At 38.5% G+C, this 22,682-nt stretch overlaps 1 protein-coding gene across 3 annotated transcripts in view; it reads right to left on the bottom strand.

The window, feature by feature from the left end:
• The window catches only part of LOC150091666 (terminal uridylyltransferase 4-like), a 604,054-nt gene that overhangs the window by 112,474 nt on the left and 468,898 nt on the right, over positions 1-22,682 (bottom strand). For all 3 annotated transcript variants that reach the window (XM_090376273.1, XM_090376276.1, XM_090376282.1), the window contains 2 exons: positions 12,760-12,870; positions 6,380-6,451 (listed from right to left, as the gene is read on the bottom strand). In XM_090376273.1, the coding sequence (XP_090232399.1) occupies positions 6,380-6,451; positions 12,760-12,870 (183 nt within the window). The remainder of the gene's footprint in view (positions 1-6,379; positions 6,452-12,759; positions 12,871-22,682) is intronic.

The following is a 22,682-nucleotide window of genomic DNA, read 5'->3' as shown; positions in this document are numbered from 1 at the left end:
TTTAACTCTATATATATATATATATATATATATATATATATATATATATAACGACTTAACCATAACAAATAATTAATACATAACTATAGTGGTACATGTGATACGGAAGTTGTATAAAGGGAACTCGTAGAAAACACTCGATACCGGAAAAATAAATATAGCGTTATAACTGTTTGGGATATAACTTAAGGATTTAATTTTGTTCTGAAATTGAAATTTAATGAATTAAATCGGAATCATGACTCAGACCAGAGCAGCAAAGCAAAAGGCTCAAGCTAATGGGAGTGCTGTGGCTCAGGGGAGAACTGAGAGGGGTAGTTGCCCTCTGAATCACAGTCTTTTAAAATGCACTATTTGCTTGATGTTTGCGGAGCAGTCGGGTATGGAACATGATACTGCCAAGGGGGATGTCTTTGTGTGTGCCCGATGTAAGTAGTGCAAGGAAATCAGGCGACAACTCAGCGTTGTTATGGGCCTTTATGAGAGCTTCAAGGACAGGGTGGATGCCCTCGAAGGAAATAAATTGAGGGGCCCATCAAGCTCTCAGCTGCCCACAACAACGCCAGAGCTTGCACTTGGTCATCATTCAACACAGAGGCAGCCCCTAGGCAGAATGCACTGGTCCCACAGGAACTAGTAGTTGTTGGTGACTCTATTGTCAGAGAAACGGGGAACATGCTTTGTAAAAAGGATAGGTGCAATAGGACCAGGGTATGTCTGCCAGGGGCAAAGGTTGATGACGTTGTAGAGCGGATATCATCTTTTAAGGGCACAAAAGGTGATATAGTTGTACACATTGGCACTAATGATATTAAGAGTAGGAGAACTGCGGAATTACTTAGCAAGTACAGGTCACAGTTGAAAAAAAGCCGTGAATTAGGGTTGAATTTGAAAGTGTCTGCAATACTGCCCAGACACGATAGGAGGGAGTATATGATGAGAGCCTTGTCGATCAATTCGGCCCTGGAGGGATTGTGCAAGGCTCAAGGGGTAGAATTTTTTTCAGCCTGGTCTGTACTTGTTAACAGGAGAGACTGCTTCTACAGGGATGGGATACACTTAAATAGAAAGGGTGCAAGAATTTTTGCTGATGCTGTCGAGGCAGTGTTAGGTGGGTCGGAAAACTGTTAGTTGGGGTGGATACAAGGACTAATAGATTAACAGTAGCCACTGGCAGAGGTGGAAGTGATTCTTGCACTGCTTCTATTGAAATGAGCAGAAGCCTGAAAAACAAGATGCAGGATATTTCAGAGACTGCTGGGAGTCATTGCGGTACAAGTAAACACATGGGTTGTGTTAGGGTAGCTAAGAATAGAAACAGGTGCATGCATACTTGCGTGTACACCAATGCTAGGAGTTTGGTAAATAAATTTGATGAATTTGAGGTATTGCTCAAAACATCAGAGGCAGATATTGTTGGGATATCAGAGACGTGGTGTCACACAGATATAAGGAATGCGGAACTGGAATTTGGGGAATACAATGTGTATAGAAAGGATAGACAGGACAGCAGGGGAGGAGGGGTTATGCTATTAGTTAAGAAACACATAAAATCCAAGGAAGTGAAGCCAGTCGACATCGATGGACAGGGCAGTGTCGAGTCAGTTTGGTGTGGCATAAGCATAGGAAAATCAAAATTGAGAGTAGGAGTGTGCTATAGGCCTAATGACTCTGATGAGTATAAAAATATTGTACAGGGAAATGGAGTGGGCCAGTAAATCAGAGTCTTATAATGGGGGATTTTAATTTCCCAGATATTGACTGGAATTTGTGGGTTGGTCTCTCACACACTAGCCAGGCTTTTGTGGATTTCTTGGATGATTGTTTTCAACATCAGCATGTTCATGAGGCAACAAGAGGGAGCAATACTCTTGATCTGATTATCAGTAGTGATTCTTCATGCATTAAGAATCTGCAGATAAATGAACCACTAGGTGGCAATGATCACAGTGTGTTGAAGTGGGATTTACTCAAGGAGGTAACTACCATCAGAGGTAAAGGGAAGGGTTTTTGTTTTCGTAAAGGCGACTATGATGGTCTGAGACAGTATTTAAATTCTATACAGTGGGACCAACTAATGATGTTACCAACAGCAAACTCAAAATGGGAAGCATTCAAGGAACTAATCTTGGAAACTACCAGGCTTTACATACCAACTAAGAAATATTGTTCAAGGTTAAGGCCTAAATGGTTGTCAGATGAACTAATGAGACATGTGGCAGAGAAGAAAAATGCATGGAATACATACAAATTAACAAGCGACATGGAAGCCTATGATAGATATAAGTTGGTCTGTAACCAAGTCACAAAGGAGATTAGGCAGGCAAAGGCAGATTATGAGAAATCCTTGGCAAAGGATGCAAAGAAAAACAGAAAAGAGTTCTTTACCTATTTAATCGCAAGAAGGAAAGGGATGAATCAGATTGGTCCACTGGATATTGATGGTTCAACAGTTGAGGATCCTGCTCAGGTGGCAAACAATCTAAACGAGTATTTTGCATCTACATTCACGCATGAGGAGATATTCAGGAAGGAGAATGACGTAGGTAAAGTAGACATTGGCAGTGAGCTAGATGATTTTGTAATAACTGAGAGGAAAGTGGATCAGAAATTGTTGAGGATAAACATAAAAAAGGCACCTGGGGTGGATGGGATCTATCCAGTTATATTAAAGGAGGCAGCAAAGGAAGTAAGCAAACCCCAGGCCATAATTATGAGAGCTTCTTTGGACTCAGGGGACGTACCCATAGACTGGAGATGTGCAAATGTAACCCCAATTCACAAAGGAGGAGGATCAAAGGCTGACACAAGTAATTATAGACCTGTTAGTTTAACTTCTGTTCCAGGAAAATTAATGGAGGCACTGGTTAAAGAAGCACTGCAGGACCATCTAGACAAGAATTCAGTTATAGCTCAGACACAGCATGGTTTTGTTAAGGGCGGGTCTTACCTGACCAATTTGATTGGATACTATGTAGTCACAAAAGAACTGGATGCAGGGAATAACTTTGATATTATATATTTGGATCTTAGAAAGGCTTTTGATACTGTTGCACATGGAAGACTGCTGCACAAATTGGAGCAGTGTGGCATTGGAGGCAAATTGCTGCTATGGATAAGGGGATGGTTGAGTGGCAGAAGACAGAGAGTGGTAATCAATGGACACTGCTCAACGTGGACTAATGTTATTAGTGGAGTTCCTCAGGGTTCAGTGTTGGGTCCGTTGTTGTTTTCGGTGTTTATGAATGTGATGATGGTATATCAAGTTTAATGTCCAAGTTTGCAGATTATACAAAGGTAGGCAGGGTTGTTAAGGACACTACTGACGCTATGCTGCTGCAACAGGATCTGGAAAGGTTGAACAGATGGGCTGAGAGGCGGAAAATGAAGTTTAACATTGACAAATGTAAAGTACTACATATGGGAAACAGTAACCCCAGAGCAACGTATCAACTCTGCGGTACTACACTGACAGTGGTGGAGAATGAAAAGGACCTGGGGGTAATTGTGCAGGGAGATATGAAGTTCTCTGAGCAGTGCAGACGAGCTGCAAGAGTAGCTCATGGTGTCTTGTCAATGATATACAGGAATTTTTCTAGCAGGGATAAGGAGGTGATTATTCCCTTGTATAAGGCAATGGTTAGGCCACATCTTGAGTACTGTATACAGGTCTGGAAGCCTCATTTCAAGAAGGATGTAGAGCTGCTGGAACGAGTACAGAGAAGGGCAACAAGATTAGTGAATGGAACAAAGGGTTGCTCTTACGAAGAAAGGCTTAAGTTTTGCAAATTACAGAGTCTGGAGACTAGGCACCGGCGAGGTGATCTGATACAGGTGTATAAGGCTTTGAATGGTTTGAGCATGCTCAATGCCAATGGGATTCTTCCTCTTGCTCAGAATAATCACCTCAGAGGGCATAAATTCAAATTGAGGAAGGACGGATGTCGGACAGATGTGCGGAAATTTGCCTTTGGCCAGCGGGTGGTTGGTTGGTGGAACCGACTTCCATCATTTGTTGTTGAAGTTGATAGCCTAAACAAATTTAAGGCTCAACTGGACAGGTATTTCGAACGAACGGAGGGGTGAAATGGAAGTGGTGTGTTTTTTTGTTTTTTTTTTGGCTGATGCCGAATAAGCTTGCTTTCTTGCATCATATGCCTCTACTAATGCTAATGCTAAATCAGCAGCCAGAAAGCCAAATGATACTGAAACTGAAGAATAGCAATGGTGTACTTATAAACAGCAGACTATTGTCAAATAGCAGATGACTACTATAAGGAATTATACAAAAAGCGAGGAATGATGCCAGCAGTGGGGGAAGATGGATCACAAATTAGTAACACATATGACATACCCGATATCCTTCCTGATGAGGTTCATGCTTTAAAGAAAATGAAGAATCAGAAAGCCGCAGGGAAAGATGAAGTTACTTTAGAGCTGTTAAAATTGGGAGGAAGCAACATGACACAGAAACTGGTGAAACTCTTCACAAAATGTATTAGAAAAGGTGTGATGCCTAAGGAGTGGAATAATGCAAAGATTGTTTTGCTGCATAAGGAAGGAGATAAATCAGAAATTGGAAATTATAGACCATTTAGCTTGTTATCCTACATCTACAAGTTGTTCACAAAGGTCATTACTAACAGATTAGAAAGAATACTGATGAGAACCAACCGAAAGAGCAGTCTGGCTTTAGGACAGGATTCTCAAATATGGATCGCCTTCACGTAATAGCCATTTATGATGAATGTGATCCTACAAAGTGTGCAGTACAGTTCTGTAGTAAGGTCCTGTAACAGTAGTATGATGTGGCACAAAATCCTGGTAAACTATTCCTTGAATGGTAAAAAAAAAAGATGACCACAGCCTTTCCTGCAGAAACCTCACCTTTTGCTTTTTTTAGTATTAGCAATGATATAGTTCCAATCAGAAAGTAAGCAAAACAAAGAGCTTTATTTTGCTCTGCCACTATCACCTTGTGCAGAACCTCACCATCTTCAGTAGCCATCTGTTGCAGCTCCTGAAAGGCGCCTCCGTAGCCAGGTGGGAAGGAGCAGCAGCAGCAGTGCATAGCACACGCTTCTTGATTAGACTGGGGTTCGAGCCCATCACCACCAAATATGGAGGATGCGGAAAGGTCAGGGAATGACCACCGCATATCCCGGAGCAATATGGCCTTAGTTGCTAATGCTCCTAAAAACCAAACAACAAACAAACAAACAAGCAGCTCCTGACAAACGTCAATGCCAACTTGCTGTTTGTCAGGTGTGAATAGTCTTGGAACCTAGCATGCGAAAGACATGCGTCACATGCAAATAGTAATGTAAAATACCATGCGTTTCCTGCTAATATTCTCAACATCTCTGCCAGTTGCCTTACTGTTATATGATCTTCTCTCACAACTATAGAAGCACTATTTATGGTTTCTGCTGTGGTGACAGCAGTGTTTGGAACTCCAGGAACACAAATTTTTTTGTGAATTGTCCATCTTTAAACATTCTAAACTACCTATGAGCTGTGCTATATGGAAGTTTAGATTTACCATAAGCATCTTTTAATATTTCACATGCTTCAGCTCATGTTTTCTTGAGATGGAAACAAAATTTGAGAGCAGCATACTGTTCCTTGTGTGTCACATCCATTGTTATATAGGGAAAACTGAAAGTATAAACATGACCAATTGCCAAGGTTACACCATTCACAAGAGTCAACTGCGCAGCTACTATGTGATGCAGTTGGTTTGGTCTTAAATTCTACAGATCAGCTATAAATAACAAGTACTATGGTTGTTCATGAAAAATTATGATCATTCTTTATTGAATAGTCCTCATATTTATTGAAATGTGTCCTCTAAAACTGCTCAATCACTATGTATATCTGTCTAAAATCTTGAAAATTTTAAAAGCCAACACCTCTCTCAATCCCCTAAGAGTGCTGGGTTTTAAATAGTTTAATATACTGTATAGGGATGTATGCAAATTGATGTAACAGGGGCACTGAAGGCCTTCAGGGGATTATAATGGTTATCCATAGTGGGAGCAGTATATCTTAATCTACCTTAGGCAACAGAGTTATTCAAACTAAACCAGGCATTTTGTGATAAGTAGTTCTGGGACCTTGACCTTTGGCAACTAAATTTTGAAGCCTTTTTGCTCTGGCATGTGGACATTAAAACATTAACTCGACCATGGTAATGAAAATGCCACTCTAAAAAAAAAGTATGTGTAGGGAGGGCAAGGTGGGAAACTACCAATGTATGCAAATTGATGTAACAAGCTGAGAATGTTGTTTATGCATATTTGTTGTTCTACAAAACACATTCTTGCACATAAATATGTTAACTGTGATAATGAAATAGATATAAATTCAATTAACTTACCAAATGATTAATATCATCAAAGAAATATACATTACATCCTTCTACAATCTTTGGCTGTTCTGGTTTACACAACTAAAAGAATAAATGATCCAATTTATATAATGTTAGTGAAATTTTAAAATAAGATATGTAAGTAAAATCAGAAAAATTATACTAAGATGTATAATACAGAGAAAAACAAAGTAAATTATATCTATGGTACCATTTCTGTTCTATTTTTGTCATTTTGTATAGGAAATAAATACAGTTGAACTCATTTATAGTAAGCATGGTTATGACGAGAGTTTGGATAATGGGAGCAAACAGAAAACAATTGACTGGAAATGAAGTATTTTATGAGCAACACTTCACAGCTAAAACAATTATGGTAGTTAAGAGCTTCACAGGTATAATAAGCAAATCTTGAAGCCAATTACAATGAGCAGTGGCTGAACTGCTGTATGAAGGACTAAGATCTATTATTGCTTTTCCCATTTATGACAATTCCCCCTCCCCATTGCTCTCCACATCTCTGCTGATAGCAATTTACATATTAACCCCTTTAATGGTTCTCAGAATCTTTTTAGTGAGGTACACTACCACCACAAAGATTCTTTTTCCAGTGGCATAGCGAAAATTCCTGAACGCCTCATGTAACAGGGGTGCTGAGGCCTTCAGGGGGATTATAATGGTTACCCATAGTGGGAGCAGTATAATTCCACCACATACTACCTTGTTTGAATAAAGCATATCCCACACTGCGACAATTCGGATATTAAAGCATGTCCGAATTTCGCTTTTTGTTATCTTTCCCCAATCTCTTAATCCTCTCTTGTACTGTATCTCTTCCCTGTTGTTATGATTCTCAGAAGACCTAGGGAGAGAAACTACCTGGAAAATTAACCAATGAAATTTTTTTGTATTGGTATGAAACATTCATCTTTCAGATTCAGTTGAAATGAAGAATTGAGTGCAATTTCAAACCTTTATGTGTGAAAGTGTTTTTTTAAGACTTGGAAGAAACCCTAGGAATCTTTAAAAACAATTTTGCTTCTGTAGTTTAGGTTTTGCTGTGCTGCATAAAATTCAGGTTTTTTTCACCTTGAAATGGCAGGAGAGAAAAGAAAAATTTTGACAATCAGCAAGAAAATGAAAATTATTTGTGACAAAAGAGAATGGAACAACCAGTGCATCCATTTGCAAAAAGTTAAGACCGAACTCATCAAATGTTTCAACCATTTGGAAAAAATTGGGAAAGAATTACTAGTGCTTCAGAAAAAAAAAATCATTGCTAAAAAAAGTTGTGTAAGTGTGATAAAAGTGAACTGGATAAGGCTCTTTTGAGTTAGTTTACATTGAAAAGATATTATATTCCTATTACAATATCTTTTGTAGCCCTCTACTGAACTACAGGCTGAAACGTTTTCTCATGACCTTGGATATGCAGATTTTTGTTTATAATAATAGGTGGCCTGACAGATTCAAAAAAGGAAACAATATTGTTTATGGTAAGATAAGATGCAAATCTGGTGATCAAAAGAAATGAGTAACGACTGGATTGAAAATGGCCAGATATAAGAAAAGATTGCTGTGAAAGTAACATTTTTAATGCTGATGAAGCTGGCATGTTTTATAGATTGCTCCCTTACATGACCCCCAAGTTTAAAGGTGAAAATTGAACAGGCAGAAAATTATCCAAAGAGTGACTAACTGTTCTGATTTGTTCAAATATGAGGAATTGAAAAAAGAAAACTCTTAGTAATAGGCAAATTCAAGAATCCAAGATGTTTTAAAAACATTAAAAATCTTCCAGATATATATCAGGCTAACAAAATGTCTGAATAATATCATCAAATTTTGAAGAAGTCCATCACCGGGACAAAGAGCTTAGAAAAAAAGATAGGAAAATTTTGCTGATTTTAGACAATTACCCATCACATCCCATTCTTCTCAATCTAACCAACTTCAAGCTTATATTTTTACCACCAAACTCAACTTCTGTTCTCCAACCTACGGATCAAGATGGTATCAAAAAGTTTTATATGCCACATTAGAAAACTTAAAAAATTTTAGTACTTGATACCATCCTATTCACGAGTAAGGCATGGGAAGAGGTCACATCACAGACCATCAAAGACTTTTAATAAGGCAGGAATAAAACCCATGGAAGTCAACGAAGGCTCTGAAGAAAATGACAATATTCCATTAACAATGTGGTTGAAGAAACATAACTTGGATACTGGGTTGGCATATATGACAATTATGAGACTGGGGTTACTGCTACCCACCTCTCAGCCCATATGCTAACTTTTCCAGATCATGTTGCAGTAGCATACCATCATTACTGTATTAACAACCTTGCCAAACTTTCTATCATCTGCAAACTTGGACATTAATTCTGATATACTTTCATCAATATCCTTGATAAATATAGAAAACAACAATGGTGCCAACACCAAATCTTTTTCGACTCCACACATAACATTAGCCCACAGAGCAGTGTCCACTGATTTTCACTCTTGTTCTTCTTGCACTCAATCATCCCTTTATAATAGTAGCAACTTGCCTTAATGCACAATGCTCCAATTTGTACAGCAGTCTAATGTGCAATAGTATGAAAACCTTTCCTGAAATCTGAGTATGTGACATAATTATTTTTTGCATTCAGTTCCTTCGTGAACACATCATAGAATCCACTCAAATTGGCCAGGCAAGATTTCCTCTTAACAAATCCATGCTGTGTCTGAACTATAACTGCAATCTTGTCTAGCTGATCCTGCACTGCTTCTTTAACCAGTGACTCCTTTATTTTCCCTGGAATAGACATTAAACTAACAGGTCTGTAACTACTCGTGTCACCCATTGTGTGAGGATCTCCCCTGAATCCAAGGATGCTCTCATAATTATGGCTAAGGGTTTGCTTACTTCCTTTGCTGGCTCTCTTAATATAACTGGATAGATCCCATCCCCCCAGGTGCCTTTCTTATGTTTAACTTCAACAATTTTTCCTCCATTTTCCTCTCAGTTATTCCAAAATCATTTAGCTTTCTGGAGTTTGATAAACTTCTGACCTCCACTTCCCTACAGAATTCCTCATGTGTGAATGTAGATGCAAAATACTCATTCAGTTTGTCAGCTACCTGAGCAAGATAATCAGCAGTAGAATTATCGATATCAAGTGGACTAATTTGATTAATTCCCTTGTTTCTAGAGTTTATACAGAAGTGTTTACTGTTTTTTTTGTATCCTTTGCCAAAGATTTCCCATAATCTGCCTTTGCTTGCCTAACTTCCTTTGTGACATGCTTATAACTTACAGACTAGCTTATAACTACCATAGGCTTCTGTGTCACCTGATAATTAACGTGCATCCCAGGAATATAAATTTCTTCTCTGCTAAGTCTTATTAGTTCACCTGACATCTATTTAGGCCTAAACCTTGAACAGTATTTCTTAGTTAGTATAAAACACCTAGTAGTTTCCAAGATTAATTCCTTGAATGCTTCAAGGAATTAATATTGGAATTTACAATTCACATTTAGAATTTGTTGTTAGTAACATCATCAGTTGGTCCCAATACATAGAATTTAAAAACTGTCTGAGACCAACATAGTCACCTTTATGAAAGCAAAAACCCTTCCCTTTAACCCTGATGGTAGTTACATCTTTAAGTAAATCCCACATCAATACACTGTGATCACTGCCACCTAGTGGTTCCTTTATCTGCAGGTTCTTAATGTATGAATAATCACTGCTGATAATCAGATCAAGTGTATTACTCCTACTGGTTATCTATTGAAATGCTGCTATAGAAAACAGTCATGCAATAAATCCACAAAAGTCTTATTAGTGTGCAATGATCAACACACAAGTTCCAGTCAACATCTGGAAAATTAAAATCCCTCATTATAATAAGAAATTCTGATTTATTGGCCCACTTTTTTTCTCTGTACGGTTGTTTGTTGTACTCAACAAAGTCATTAGGCCTATAACACTCATTAGAATCTTTAGGCCTATCTACAATCCATTCTCCGATTTGGTGGAGAGCTGAAAGGAAATGAAATGTTTACCTCTGTCCAAACGTGTTCTATATACAAAATTAGAGAATGGAATTATGGATTTTTCTGGAATACTCGATATCTAAGAAATACAAATCCATTCAAATGGTTTGACCTTAAAACTAAGTTGGTGGATACTGAAGAGATTATCAGTCCACTGAGTCAGTTAACAAAAACATATTTAATCTATAAATTGTACTTCTCAACAGCCATGGCAACAAGAATAATCTTTAGGAAACATGGCATTGTAGTGGGAAATGGTTTTGAAAATTTGAGTAGATCAATATTCCACCTTTCAGTCACTACTGTCCAATTTGTTTAATATAAATGCTCAATGTAAAAAGGCTTAGATAAGATTTCAGAATTTATCTATTGTAGACTGTAATTATTTGGAAACAAACACAGTTAAGAGATGGTAGTACTTATTGCATTAAGAGAGACACTGAACATAAATGCTCACATTAACTGAAAAGACTTGAAATGACCTTGAAAAGATGTGAATATACATACACTGTCCAGTCAAAGAATTACGACCAGCTACCTAATAGTCGGTATGTCTTTTTTTCTGCTGGTATCTCCACCACACAGCAAGGCATGGACTCTATTTGCCCTCTAAATGTTACAGGAGGTATGTTGTATCATTTCCCCAGAATTACATCCTGTATATCTGCAATAATCTGTGGAGGAGGATCCAAATGCCAGCTATATTATGTCAATCCATGTAATCCCAGAGATGTTCTATGGGATTAATATCTGACAATTTGGTGGCCAATGTAGCATCTGGAAGTCACTTTCATGTTCAGTAAACCACTATTGAACAATACTGGCAAAACATGGCAGGGTGTATTATTCTGCTGGAACATACCTATACCATCTGGGAAGATGGTATAGGTGTATAGTCACCATGAAGGGGTGTATCTGATCAACCACAATGAATTGATAGTCTTTAGTATTCAGAAACAATATAGGGGTATGAGGGCTCAAAGAGATTTCCAGGAAAATATCTCCCTCCCCCCAAAAACAAGACACTGCTACCACCTGCCTGTTTCTGTGGGACTAGGACATTGGAGTGCTTTCTCGTGGCAGTTTGTCACTATACTCTCCATCTATTGTCCACACAGTATAACAGGAAATGTAATTCATTGGAAAATGCAACTTTTTTTTTTTAGTTGTGAATGGTCCAATGACACCATTCAGATGTAAACTTTAGGCAACACAGTGAGTGGCCATAAGCGCTTAACCAAGCACTTACTCTGGTGGCCTATATGAGGACAGGTCATTTGATTATTGTCTTGGAAACAGCACTGGTCACCCTCCTTGGTTAAAATCTATGGTTTTAACCAAGGAGGATGTGAGCCAATTGATTTTCCACCTATTAGCTCACACAAGGCAGCAAGACAGCCTATGTTCACCACAACCATCATAGAGCATGTACTGCTGCTCTGTCCACTCTTGGAACACCTGAGCTACAGCATTTTGCAAATAGTGCACATAATTTGCAGAGTCTGTAATACTACTACCCTTCAACCAGTATCTAACAATGATCCCTTTTTCAAAGTTGCAAGACCACATCCCTTGCCCAGGTTGATCAAGTACTTCATAAGGTCCCAAGACCCTGCAGTGTCACATTTAGCAGTTCTTACCATGACACATATGCCACCAGGCAGGCAGGATCAGCCTACTGCTAAAACATGGAGGTAGTCAAGTATGCATGTGCACATGAGGGCATGCATGCATGCAAGTATGTGCACACACCCATTTTTCCACGAATGGGCATTTTTCAGACAAAGTGCAGAACTTCACATTACCTTAAGAAGGTTGTTGTAAAAGATTTCACTGCATATTTACTATTTACAATTTACTACACTAACTGGCTACAGGCAACATTTCTAAATTCCCTTTGGGATTCTTTCATGAAAAAAATTAAACCTAAAATAATTGCTTAGTGAGTGGCCTTCTCTCCAAGAAGCTAGATGGAAACTCGGCTTTCAGAAAAAAAACAAAAAAACATCCTCTATAAAGGACCTAACTTTAGTATGGTTCCAATGCTAGAATTCTGGACATTCCTGTATACCAGTCTCATTGTTAAGTTAAGGAATTGCAGTTTAATTTCTTTGACTTCATGCAAAGAATATTTTGACTTATATTTCTACAGCAGCTTTTGATTTGCTTATAGTCTGTTCCATAAAGGATGAACATGCACCCTCTTATTTATAATGGTTTAGCTTACTAATAGGAATGGAGCTTTTAACCTTATTTTTGTTGGACTAATTAATTATGAAATTCATACATAAAAAGGAATATACAACTGATAAAAAAAAACATTCACTCAGTTTTTAGTTACCTCTTGCAGAATGGGTAATACAGGTGGGTCTTCTTGTTGAAGAAAATAAATTACCATTAAGATGTAGGCATATGAGGAAAGTCCTACCTTAGAGCTGCTAAGTCCAGAGTGCTGTAAAATTTTAAAAAAAATTATAAATTAAATTATGTTAATACTGCACATTTTGATTGTGTAAATACTTTATAAAAATAGTACCGGTCAATTAAGAATAATTTTTTTTTAATTAAGTGGGAAATACCAAATTTATTCAAATGTAAGCTAAAATTTAAAGGACCACATCTAACAACCATTATAGTGTTTGACAAGGGTCAAACACTATAATGGTTTGACACTATAATGGCAAAATTTTGCCGAGTGAAAAATAGGCAATTCTTATATAGATTTGAAATTCAAAACTGCAATCAGGTTTTTCTACACTGTACAGTTTCAAAGATATTTGGTAATGTAATTGCATAGCTGCCAACTTTTGAATTTTGAAAAGCTATCAAGTAACTATAAAGAGACCATTTTTTGGCCAAAACAGGCAAAAAATAAGAGTTTTTTAAAGTCTACATTGCACTAGAAATTAAATTTAACTGACAATATACATGTTTCATATTAAGACACAGCCATAGTATTGTTTACCCATATAGTATACAAACTCTAGCTTACCTAGGATTTTATTGTCTGTATTATCTGTTAGACCCCAACTGATTATGATTTCCTCGAGAAGAATACTGTTACATACTTTGCCCTCTTCAGAAATGCTGTCAAAAGTTTTTGTCACCACAATGGCCCAACAGTGTATATTGACTTGGCTATCAAGATCACATCCAGAGTCTTGCCATAAAAAGAAGATCTGAACTCAGTTTTTGGTTTTCTCACCTGGAATATCCTTTCACACTCAGCATTATTGTGAGGTTAAAATGCCAAGGATGAAATATATTTTCCCTGTGCATTTGTAAGTTCTCCAACCAAGGGTCACAGTACATCAATTCTTTCTTCTTTCATAATAGCATCTGATAGGTTCTTGCACTGACATTGATAGAACTAATCATGCAAAACATCTACTGCTTCATCTATTTCTTTACCTTTAATGACAACCAAAAAGTACTGGAAACTTGTCCACAAAAAATTTCAAGATTTGAAAAATGATGCACTCCCAGATTTGAAATTTGTGCTGCCTTGGAATTTTTAAGAACATCTTTTTTCAATAGGAATCTATGCACCGTGTAGTGTAATCACATTCTATAAACCATAGTAAAAATTCCTATTACCAAATCAGAATATCATTCTGGTTTAGTCTGCTATGGTAATTAACTTCAAAAATGAAGTGGAAGATTTAAAAACTGTTAGTATAAAAAATCTGCACATAAAATTCTTCAATATATCTAGGAGTAATGACTTGGTACATGGATGTGAGATACATTGGATTGAAGAGATGTGCTTGAATTTTAAAAAATTGGCATAACATTTAAAAGAAACAAGCAAATTGCTTTTTAAGGCAGAAAAGAAGACGAAGATTTAAGCAAGGATTACATACCTGAGTTATCAGCATGCTTACCCTGTTTATGATCGATTTCACCAGAAGTTTGCAAATCAGATATTCTTTTTCTAGAGAAATTCATTAATTTGTCTTCTTGCAAAACTTCTTTGGATCATGAATTGGATTTTTACAGGGAAAGAAATTGCTTGTTATACTTTTCAATTTGATAACTCTAAAAAGTGCTCATATGGCATTTCTGATCACTTCTAACCTCTTCTTAAACAGAGTTGTCAGTTGGTTGTTCTACCATTCTAGTTATACATTTAATCAAAGCCAGTCAACATGTATTCATACACTTAAAAATCTTTACTTCTGTTGCTTGCATTACTTGAAACTGTTTAAACCTATCTTTCCTTTTAGCACTTCTTTCTAGATAGCAGTAAATGTCCACCAAATATTCAACCACTGTCTCAGAATAGCATGCGGATCTCTTTTCAGCAGACAAATTATTGAGATAACAAGTGCAGTCTATTACCAGCTGGTGCTCAACCTTCTTTATCCATACCATTGCTGCCCCAGCAACCCATAACAGGAGCATTAACAACGCTAAGTACAAGACTCATTTTAAAATGAATCCCACATGCTTGCAGTTCAGAAGAAAATACCCAATGTTATACCTGTAGAGTCACCTTTCTATTCTGACAGCAAAGCAGGCTATTTTCAATTATATATATATTTTTTTACTATTTTGAAAGCTCACCACAACGGAATATAGTTTCTAATCACTTTAATTACTTTCATTTGGAGCAATCAAAAATGACACAATTTTCAGCAGCATCATTACCTCTTATTTCTCTATCTGTGCAATGTCACTTAACGATGCCTGCTACTTGTGTTCTTCAACAACTATTTTTTTTTTTGTTATGCCACTACTAGGAAACATTTCTGAACAGTCAGCATAATTAGCATAACTCAGGCAGTGTGTTCAGGCAGATATGAAGTTTCCTGAGCAGTGCAGACGGTCTGCAAGAGTAGCTCATGGTGTCTTGTCAATGATATACAGGAATTTTTCTAGCAGGGATAAGGGGGTGATTATCCCCTTGTAGAAGGCAATGGTCAGGCCACACCTCGAGTACCGTATACAGGTCTGGAGGCCTCATTTTAAGAAGTATGTAGAGCTGTTGGAACGAGTACAGAGAAGGGCAACAAGATTAGTGAACAGAACAAAGGGTTGCTCTTACGAAGAAAGGCTTAAGTTTTGCAAATTACAGTGTCTGGAGACTAGGCACCTGCGGGGTGATCTGATTGAAGTGTATAAAGCCTTGAATGGTTTGAGCATGCTCAATGCTGATGGGATTCTTCCTCTTGCTCAGAATAATTGCCTGAGAGGGCATAAATTCAAACTGAGGAAAGACGGTGGTAAGATAGATGTGTGGAAGTTTGCCTTTTAGCCAGCAATCAACAAACCACCAGGTGGTTGATTGCTGGACCAAACTTCCATCTGTTGTTGTAGAAGTTGATAGCTTAAATAGATTCAAGGCAGAACTTGACAAACATTTGGAGTGAGGGGATGGGTGAAATTAGTGTTTTTTTTTTTTTTTTTTTTTTCCCTTTGGCTGATGCTATATAAGCTTGCTTTCTTGCATCATGTGTCCTTGCTAATACTAATGCTTATATCTAGATGGTCCTTACCTAGCCTGGTTCAACTAGCTACAAAGTAGATTTTGAACTTATCATGGATACTCAAGTATAAATTGAGAAATTCTGGATGTTTTCAAAAGGTCCACTTCAATTTGGTGCATGAAAATTGACCGTAATTTTGCAATTCATTGCATGCCAATTTGGTACATGACATTTCCATGTATGTGACAATTTGGTGAGACAACTGGTAGCTACAACAATTTGGTGGATATGAAGATTTCAGTGAATTCTGTATGAGAATTTGGTGTATGACAAAGCAAGCAAACAAGACTGAATATGCAAACGTTTGACATATCATGCTGTAAATGGATAATTTACTGATCAGGGTCAGTGCATTCTGCCTTGGCAACTGCCACTCTGTTTCCTAATGCAAAAGTTAGGGTCCTATCATTGAGTTGGGCAGCTGAGAGCATAACAGGCCCCATTTTAATTCTTTCAGGGGCATTCACCCTGTTCTTCAACTGTATGGTTCACATCTTTATTTCTTCATACCTTCAACTTTGTAAAAGGTAACTCATGAGTGGTTGTAGAGCAAAGATCAAATGCCACCCTCTTGCAGCTGCAGGAGTGGGCACAAATGCACATGTTCAAAATATTGCCTGAAAAAACCAAACAAATACTTCTAAAAGGCAATTTGGACATAAAAAGATGTCCACAAATCAAAATTAACACAACCACTATAAAAATGGTAACAGAACTAAAATATCTTGGAGTGGTCTTTGATTCAAAATTAACTTTTAACCCCCATTTGATCTACTTGGCGAAGAAAGTGAGAAATTATGCAGGTATGATTGCCAGGATCAGTCGAGCAGACTGGGGACTCAAAAGAAAGACCCCCGCAATCATATACCGTGCAATGTTCCTATCTGTTATCACCTATGGAGCCAGTGCATGGTTCATCTGCTCGGCCATAGTAAGAAATAGGAATAAATTAGAATCAATACAAAGGACAATATGTGACAATTTGGTGACACTATTACCAGAGCATGTCGCACAGTAAGCACACCTGCACTACAGTTGCTGGCCGGAACTCTTCCACTTTACCTGGAAGTAGCCAAAAGAGGCTTATATTATAGATTTAAAAAGGGCATACCCACAGAATTTCAGGGGATAGCCCTTGATACAACCAACACCTTCAATGATGAAAGAAAAAGAATAGCCACAAAGCTCCATGAGATATGGCAAACAAAGTGGGAGCAGGAAACCAGAGGTCTGGTTACCAAACGGTTTCTGCCACGGGTGTCAATGGTTAGCCCAAAGCCACCTAAGTGGTATGCCCCTGGACTTTTTACAACATTTATATTGACAGGTCACGGCTCCCAAAAGGCGAAACTAACCTCCTTAGGCTTGACCGATGACCCCAAACTGCACCTGTGGCGAAAGTGAAGACTGGGCACACATTCTATATGAATGTATAATATATGACATCCCCAGAACAGAGCTAATAGCACAGATTGGTCCCCTTCCCAGGAGAGAAGAACATCTGTTCATCATAGAAGAGCAAAATTATAAAGCTTTTACATCTTTCACACAGAAAGTATTCAAAATATCATCTTTAGTCTAAGATCTAAAGTATCAGTTTAGTCTATCATCTAAAGTATTCAAAATATCAAAATATCAGCAGATATCATCTTTTAAGGGCACAAAAGGTGATATAGTTGTACACGTTGGCACTAATGATATTAAGAGTAGGAGACCAGCGGAATTACTTAACAAGTACAGGTCACTGTTGAAAAAAAGCCGTGAAGTAGGGTTGAATTTGAAAGTGTCTGCAATTCTGCCCAGACACGAAAGGAGGGAGTATATGATGAGAGCCTTGTCGATCAATTCGGCCCTGGAAAGATTGTGCAAGGCTGAAGGGGTAGAATTTTTTTCAGCCTGGACTGTACTTGTTAACAGGAGAGATTGCTTCTACAGGGATGGGATACACTTAAATAGAAGGGGTGCAAGAATATTTGCTGATGCTATCGAGGCAGTGTTAGGTGGGTCGGAAAACTGCTAGCTTGGGGGAAGACAAAGACTAATGGATTAACAGTAGCCACGGGCAGAGGTGAAAGAGATTCTTGCACTGCTTCTATTGGAATGAGCAGAAGCCTGAAAAACAAGATGCAGGATATTTCAGAGACTGCTGGAAGTCATTGCGGTACAAGTAAACACATGGGTTGTGTTAGGGTAGCTAAGAATAGAAACAGGTGCATGTATACTTGCGTGTACACTAATGCTAGGAGTTTAGTAAATAAATTTGATGAATTTGAGGTATTACTCAAAACATCAAAGGCAGATATTGTTGGGATATCAGAGACGTGGTGTCACACAGATATAAGGAATGCAGAACTGGAATTTGGGGAGTACAACGTCTACAGAAAGGATAGACAGGATAGGAAGGGAGGAGGGGTTATGCTATTAGTTAAAAAACACATAAAATCCAAGGAAGTGAAGCCAGTTGACATCGCTGGACAGTGCAGTGTTGAGTCAGTTTGGTGTGACATAAGCATAGGTAAATCAAAATTGAGAGTAGGAGTGTGCTATAGGCCTAATGACTCTGATGAGTATAATAAGATACTGTACAGGGAAATAGAGTGGGCCAGTAAATCAGAGAGTCTTATAATGGGGGATTTTAATTTCCCAGATATTGACTGGAATTTGTGGGTTGGTCACTCACACACTAGCAAGGCTTTTGTGGATTTATTGGATGATTGTTTTCTACACCAGCATGTTCGGGAGGCAACTAGAGGGAGTAATACTCTTGATCTGATTATCAGTAGTGATTCTTCATGCATTAGGAATCTGCAGATAAATGAACCACTGGGTGGCAGTGATCACAGTGTGCTGAAGTGGGATTTACTCAAGGAGGTAACTACCATCAGAGGTAAAGGGAAGGGTTTTTGCTTTCGTAAAGGAGACTATGCTGGTCTGAGACAGTATTTAAATTCTATACAGTGGGACCAACTGATGATGTTACCAACAGCAAATTCAAAATGGGAAGCATTCAACGAACTAATCTTGGAAGCTACCAGGCTTTACATACCAACCAAGAAATATTGTTCAAGGTTCAGGCCTAAATGGTTGTCAGATGAACTAATGAGACATATGGCAGAGAAGAAAAATGCATGGGATACATACAAATTAATGGGTGACGTGGAAGCCTATGATAGATATAAGTTGGTCTGTAACCAAGTCACAAAGGAGATTAGGCAGGCAAAGGCAGATTATGAGAAATCCTTGGCAAAGGATGCAAAGAAAAACAGAAAAGAGTTCTTTACCTATTTAAACTCAAGAAGGAAAGGGATGAATCAGATTGGTCCACTGGATGTTGATGGTTCAACAGTTGAGGATCCAGCTCAGGTGGCTAACAATCTAAACGAGTATTTTGCATCTACATTCACACATGAGGAGTTATTCAGGAAGGGGAATGTCGTAGGTGAAGTAAACATTGGCAGTGAGCTAGATGATTTTCTAATAACTGAGAGGAAAGTGGAGGAGAAATTGTTGAGGATAAACATAAAAAAGGCACCCGGGGTGGATGGGATCTATCCAGTTATATTAAAGGAGGCAGCAAAGGAAGTAAGCAAACCCCTAGCCATAATTATGAGAGCTTCTTTGGACTCAGGGGAGGTACCCATGGACTGGAGATGTGCAAATGTAACCCCAATTCACAAAGGAGGATCAAAGGCTGACACAAGTAATTATAGACCTGTTAGTTTAACTTCGGTTCCAGGAAAATTAATGGAGGCACTGGTTAAAGAAGCACTGCAGGATCATCTGGACAAGAATTCAGTTATAGCTCAGACACAGCATGGGTTTGTTAAGGGCAGGTCTTGTCTGACCAATTTGATTGGATACTATGATGTAGTCACAAAAGAACTGGATGCAGGGAATAACTTTGATATTATATATTTGGATCTTAGAAAGGCTTTTGATACTGTTGCGCATGGAAGACTGCTACACAAATTGGAGAAGTGTGGCATTCGAGGCAAATTGCTGCTATGGATAAAGGGATGGTTGAGTGGCAGAAGACAGAGAGTGGTAATCAATGGACACTGCTCAACGTGGACTAATGTTATTAGTGGAGTTCCTCAGGGTTCAGTGTTGGGTCCATTGTTGTTTTCTGTATTTATAAATGATATTGATGATGGTGTATCAGGCTTAATGTCCAAGTTTGCAGATGATACAAAGGTTGGCAGGGTTGTTAAGGACACTACTGATACTATGCTGCTGCAACAGGATCTGGAAAGGTTGAGCAGATGGGCTGAGAGGTGGCAAATGAAGTTTAACATTGACAAATGTAAAGTACTACATATGGGAAACAGTAACCCCAGATCAACGTATCAACTCTGTGGTACTACGCTGACAGTGGTAGAGAATGAAAAGGACCTGGGGGTAATTGTGCAGGGAGATATGAAGTTCTCTGAGCAGTGCAGACGAGCTGCAAGAGTAGCTCATGGTGTCTTGTCAATGATATACAGGAATTTTTCTAGCAGGGTCAGGGATGTGATTATTCCCTTGTATAAGGGATTGGTCAGGCCACACCTTGAGTACTGTATACAGGTCTGGAGGCCTCATTTCAAGAAGGATGTAGAGCTGCTGGAACGAGTACAGAGAAGGGCAACAAGATTAGTGAATGGAACAAAGGGTTGCTCTTACGAAGAAAGGCTTAAGTTTTGCAAATTACAGAGCCTGGAGACTAGGCATCGCCGAGGTGATCTGATAGAGGTGTACAAGGCTTTGAATGGCTTGAGCATGCTCAATGCCGATGGAATTCTTCCTCTTGCTCAGAATAATCACCTGAGAGGGCATAAATTCAAATTGAGGAAGGACGGATGTCGGATAGATGTGCGGAAATTCGCCTTTAGCCAGCGGGCAGTTGGTTTGTGGAATAGACTTCCATCGCTTGTTGTTGAAGTTGATAGCCTAAACAAATTTAAGGCTCAGCTGGACAGGTATTTCGAACGAATTGAGGGGTGAAATGGGAGTAGTTGTTGTTTTTTTTTTTTTTTTTTTTTTTTCTTTTTTTTTGGCTGATGCTGAATAAGCTTGCTTTCTTGCATCACATGCCTCTACTAATGCTAATGCTAATGCTAAAATGCACAGAGCAATGCAAAGAATGGCAATTCAGCCCCTCCCCCCCAGCAATTAAACAATAATCAATAGTAAAATTGCCCAAGTTTCCCACCACACCCAGACGATGACTTAAAAACTGTTAGGATAGCAGTATTCTGCACCCTGACAGAAACCTGACATAACAAAACTCCCCAGGCAGGAACCTGGGGAACCACACCAAATAAGTAACCATGTAGGGGAGGGAGATGTACAGGCAGCCAGGGAAGCAGATTAACTAAAAATTATCAGTAAGCTAGTAGCAAGGGGATGCAATGTAGAATGAAAGAAGAATGAATGATTGAGAATGAAAGATAGAATAAATAGGCTGGGCACTGAGTGAACTAGGAATTATGGTAAAGGGGAATAAATGGCAGTTTTAGTGAAAGAAAGAGTGACCTAGCATGAGGGAAAGACAGTTTGTTTGTTTGTTAGGTTTTTATTGGTGCATTAGCAACTAAGGCTATAATGCACCAAAACTAGATGATATTTAAAATTTTTAATTTTAGTGACCTAATTATTAAGATCACCAAGTCAAGGTATAAAATGTAAAAATGATAAATCAATAAAGAAATTACATCAACAAATAAATTTTAAATACAAGTAAAAACTTTTATTGATTTAAAATAGCTAAAAACAGCAGACACATTGTCATTGTCTGATAAAATCTGACTGAGTGTATAAGGCTCAGTCAGATGGTTAAAAGCGGTAAAACGGATATTGCTAAAATCTGGACAGTCGATTAAAATGTGTCTAATTGATAAAATTGTGCCACAAGACTCACACATAGGAGGGTCATCAGCCCTCAGCAAAAAAGAATGTGTCAAATGACTATGTCCTATGCGGGTCCGGGCAAGAACAACTTCCTCCTTACGATTCCTGCGCAGACTAAACTGCCACGGTTCAATTACAGGCTTTATTTGATCTAATTTATTCGCAGTCTGTCTATTCCACGAATCCTGCCATTGGGAATGTATTTTCTCGTGTATTATTTGCCTGTAGTCTGTATAGGGGACTGACAGACAGCGGTTATTATTGAGAATTGCTGATTTGGCTGCGGTGTCAGCCAAATCGTTTCCCATAATCCCAATGTGGCTGGGAATCCAGCAGAAGAGGATATCATATTCACGTTCATGGAGAAAGTGAATCTTCTGCTGAATGCTAGACAGAACTGGATGAGAATTATATCTTACAGTTATTAAAGCCTGTAAGACGCTGAGAGAGTCAGAATATAAAATGAACCGTTGGTATTGGCATTTACTGATGTGATCCAAAGCTAACTCAATAGCGTGCAGCTCTGCAGTAAATATGCTGCATTCAGAGGGAATCTGCTCCGATGTAGTGCTGTCTGTAGAGACAGCAGCAGATCCCACATATGACTCCGACTTCGAACCGTCTGTGTAAACTGGCGTGAAGTCAGAATGTTCAGCTCGGTGTGCTGAATAAAGCTGCAGGTAGACTGATGATGGAGTGTCCGACTTTGCCCAATTTCTAAGGGATAAGTCACATGCCGGGAGATGAGCATGCCAGGGTGGAAAGGGTTGCTTTGGTGTTTGGGCAACCTTGTCTACCTTGATATTAAGTTCATTAAGTAGCTCTTGGAGACGAATACCAAGAGGACGATTGGCAGTCTTATGGGTATTGTACAAGTTTTCTCATC

The sequence above is a fragment of the Mastigoproctus giganteus genome, chromosome 1 (assembly GCF_048544385.1).
Source record: "Mastigoproctus giganteus isolate SK-2022 chromosome 1, ASM4854438v1, whole genome shotgun sequence".
NCBI classification, from domain to species: Eukaryota; Metazoa; Arthropoda; class Arachnida; order Uropygi; family Thelyphonidae; genus Mastigoproctus; species Mastigoproctus giganteus.
This window is presented reverse-complemented; position numbering and strand designations above follow the sequence as displayed.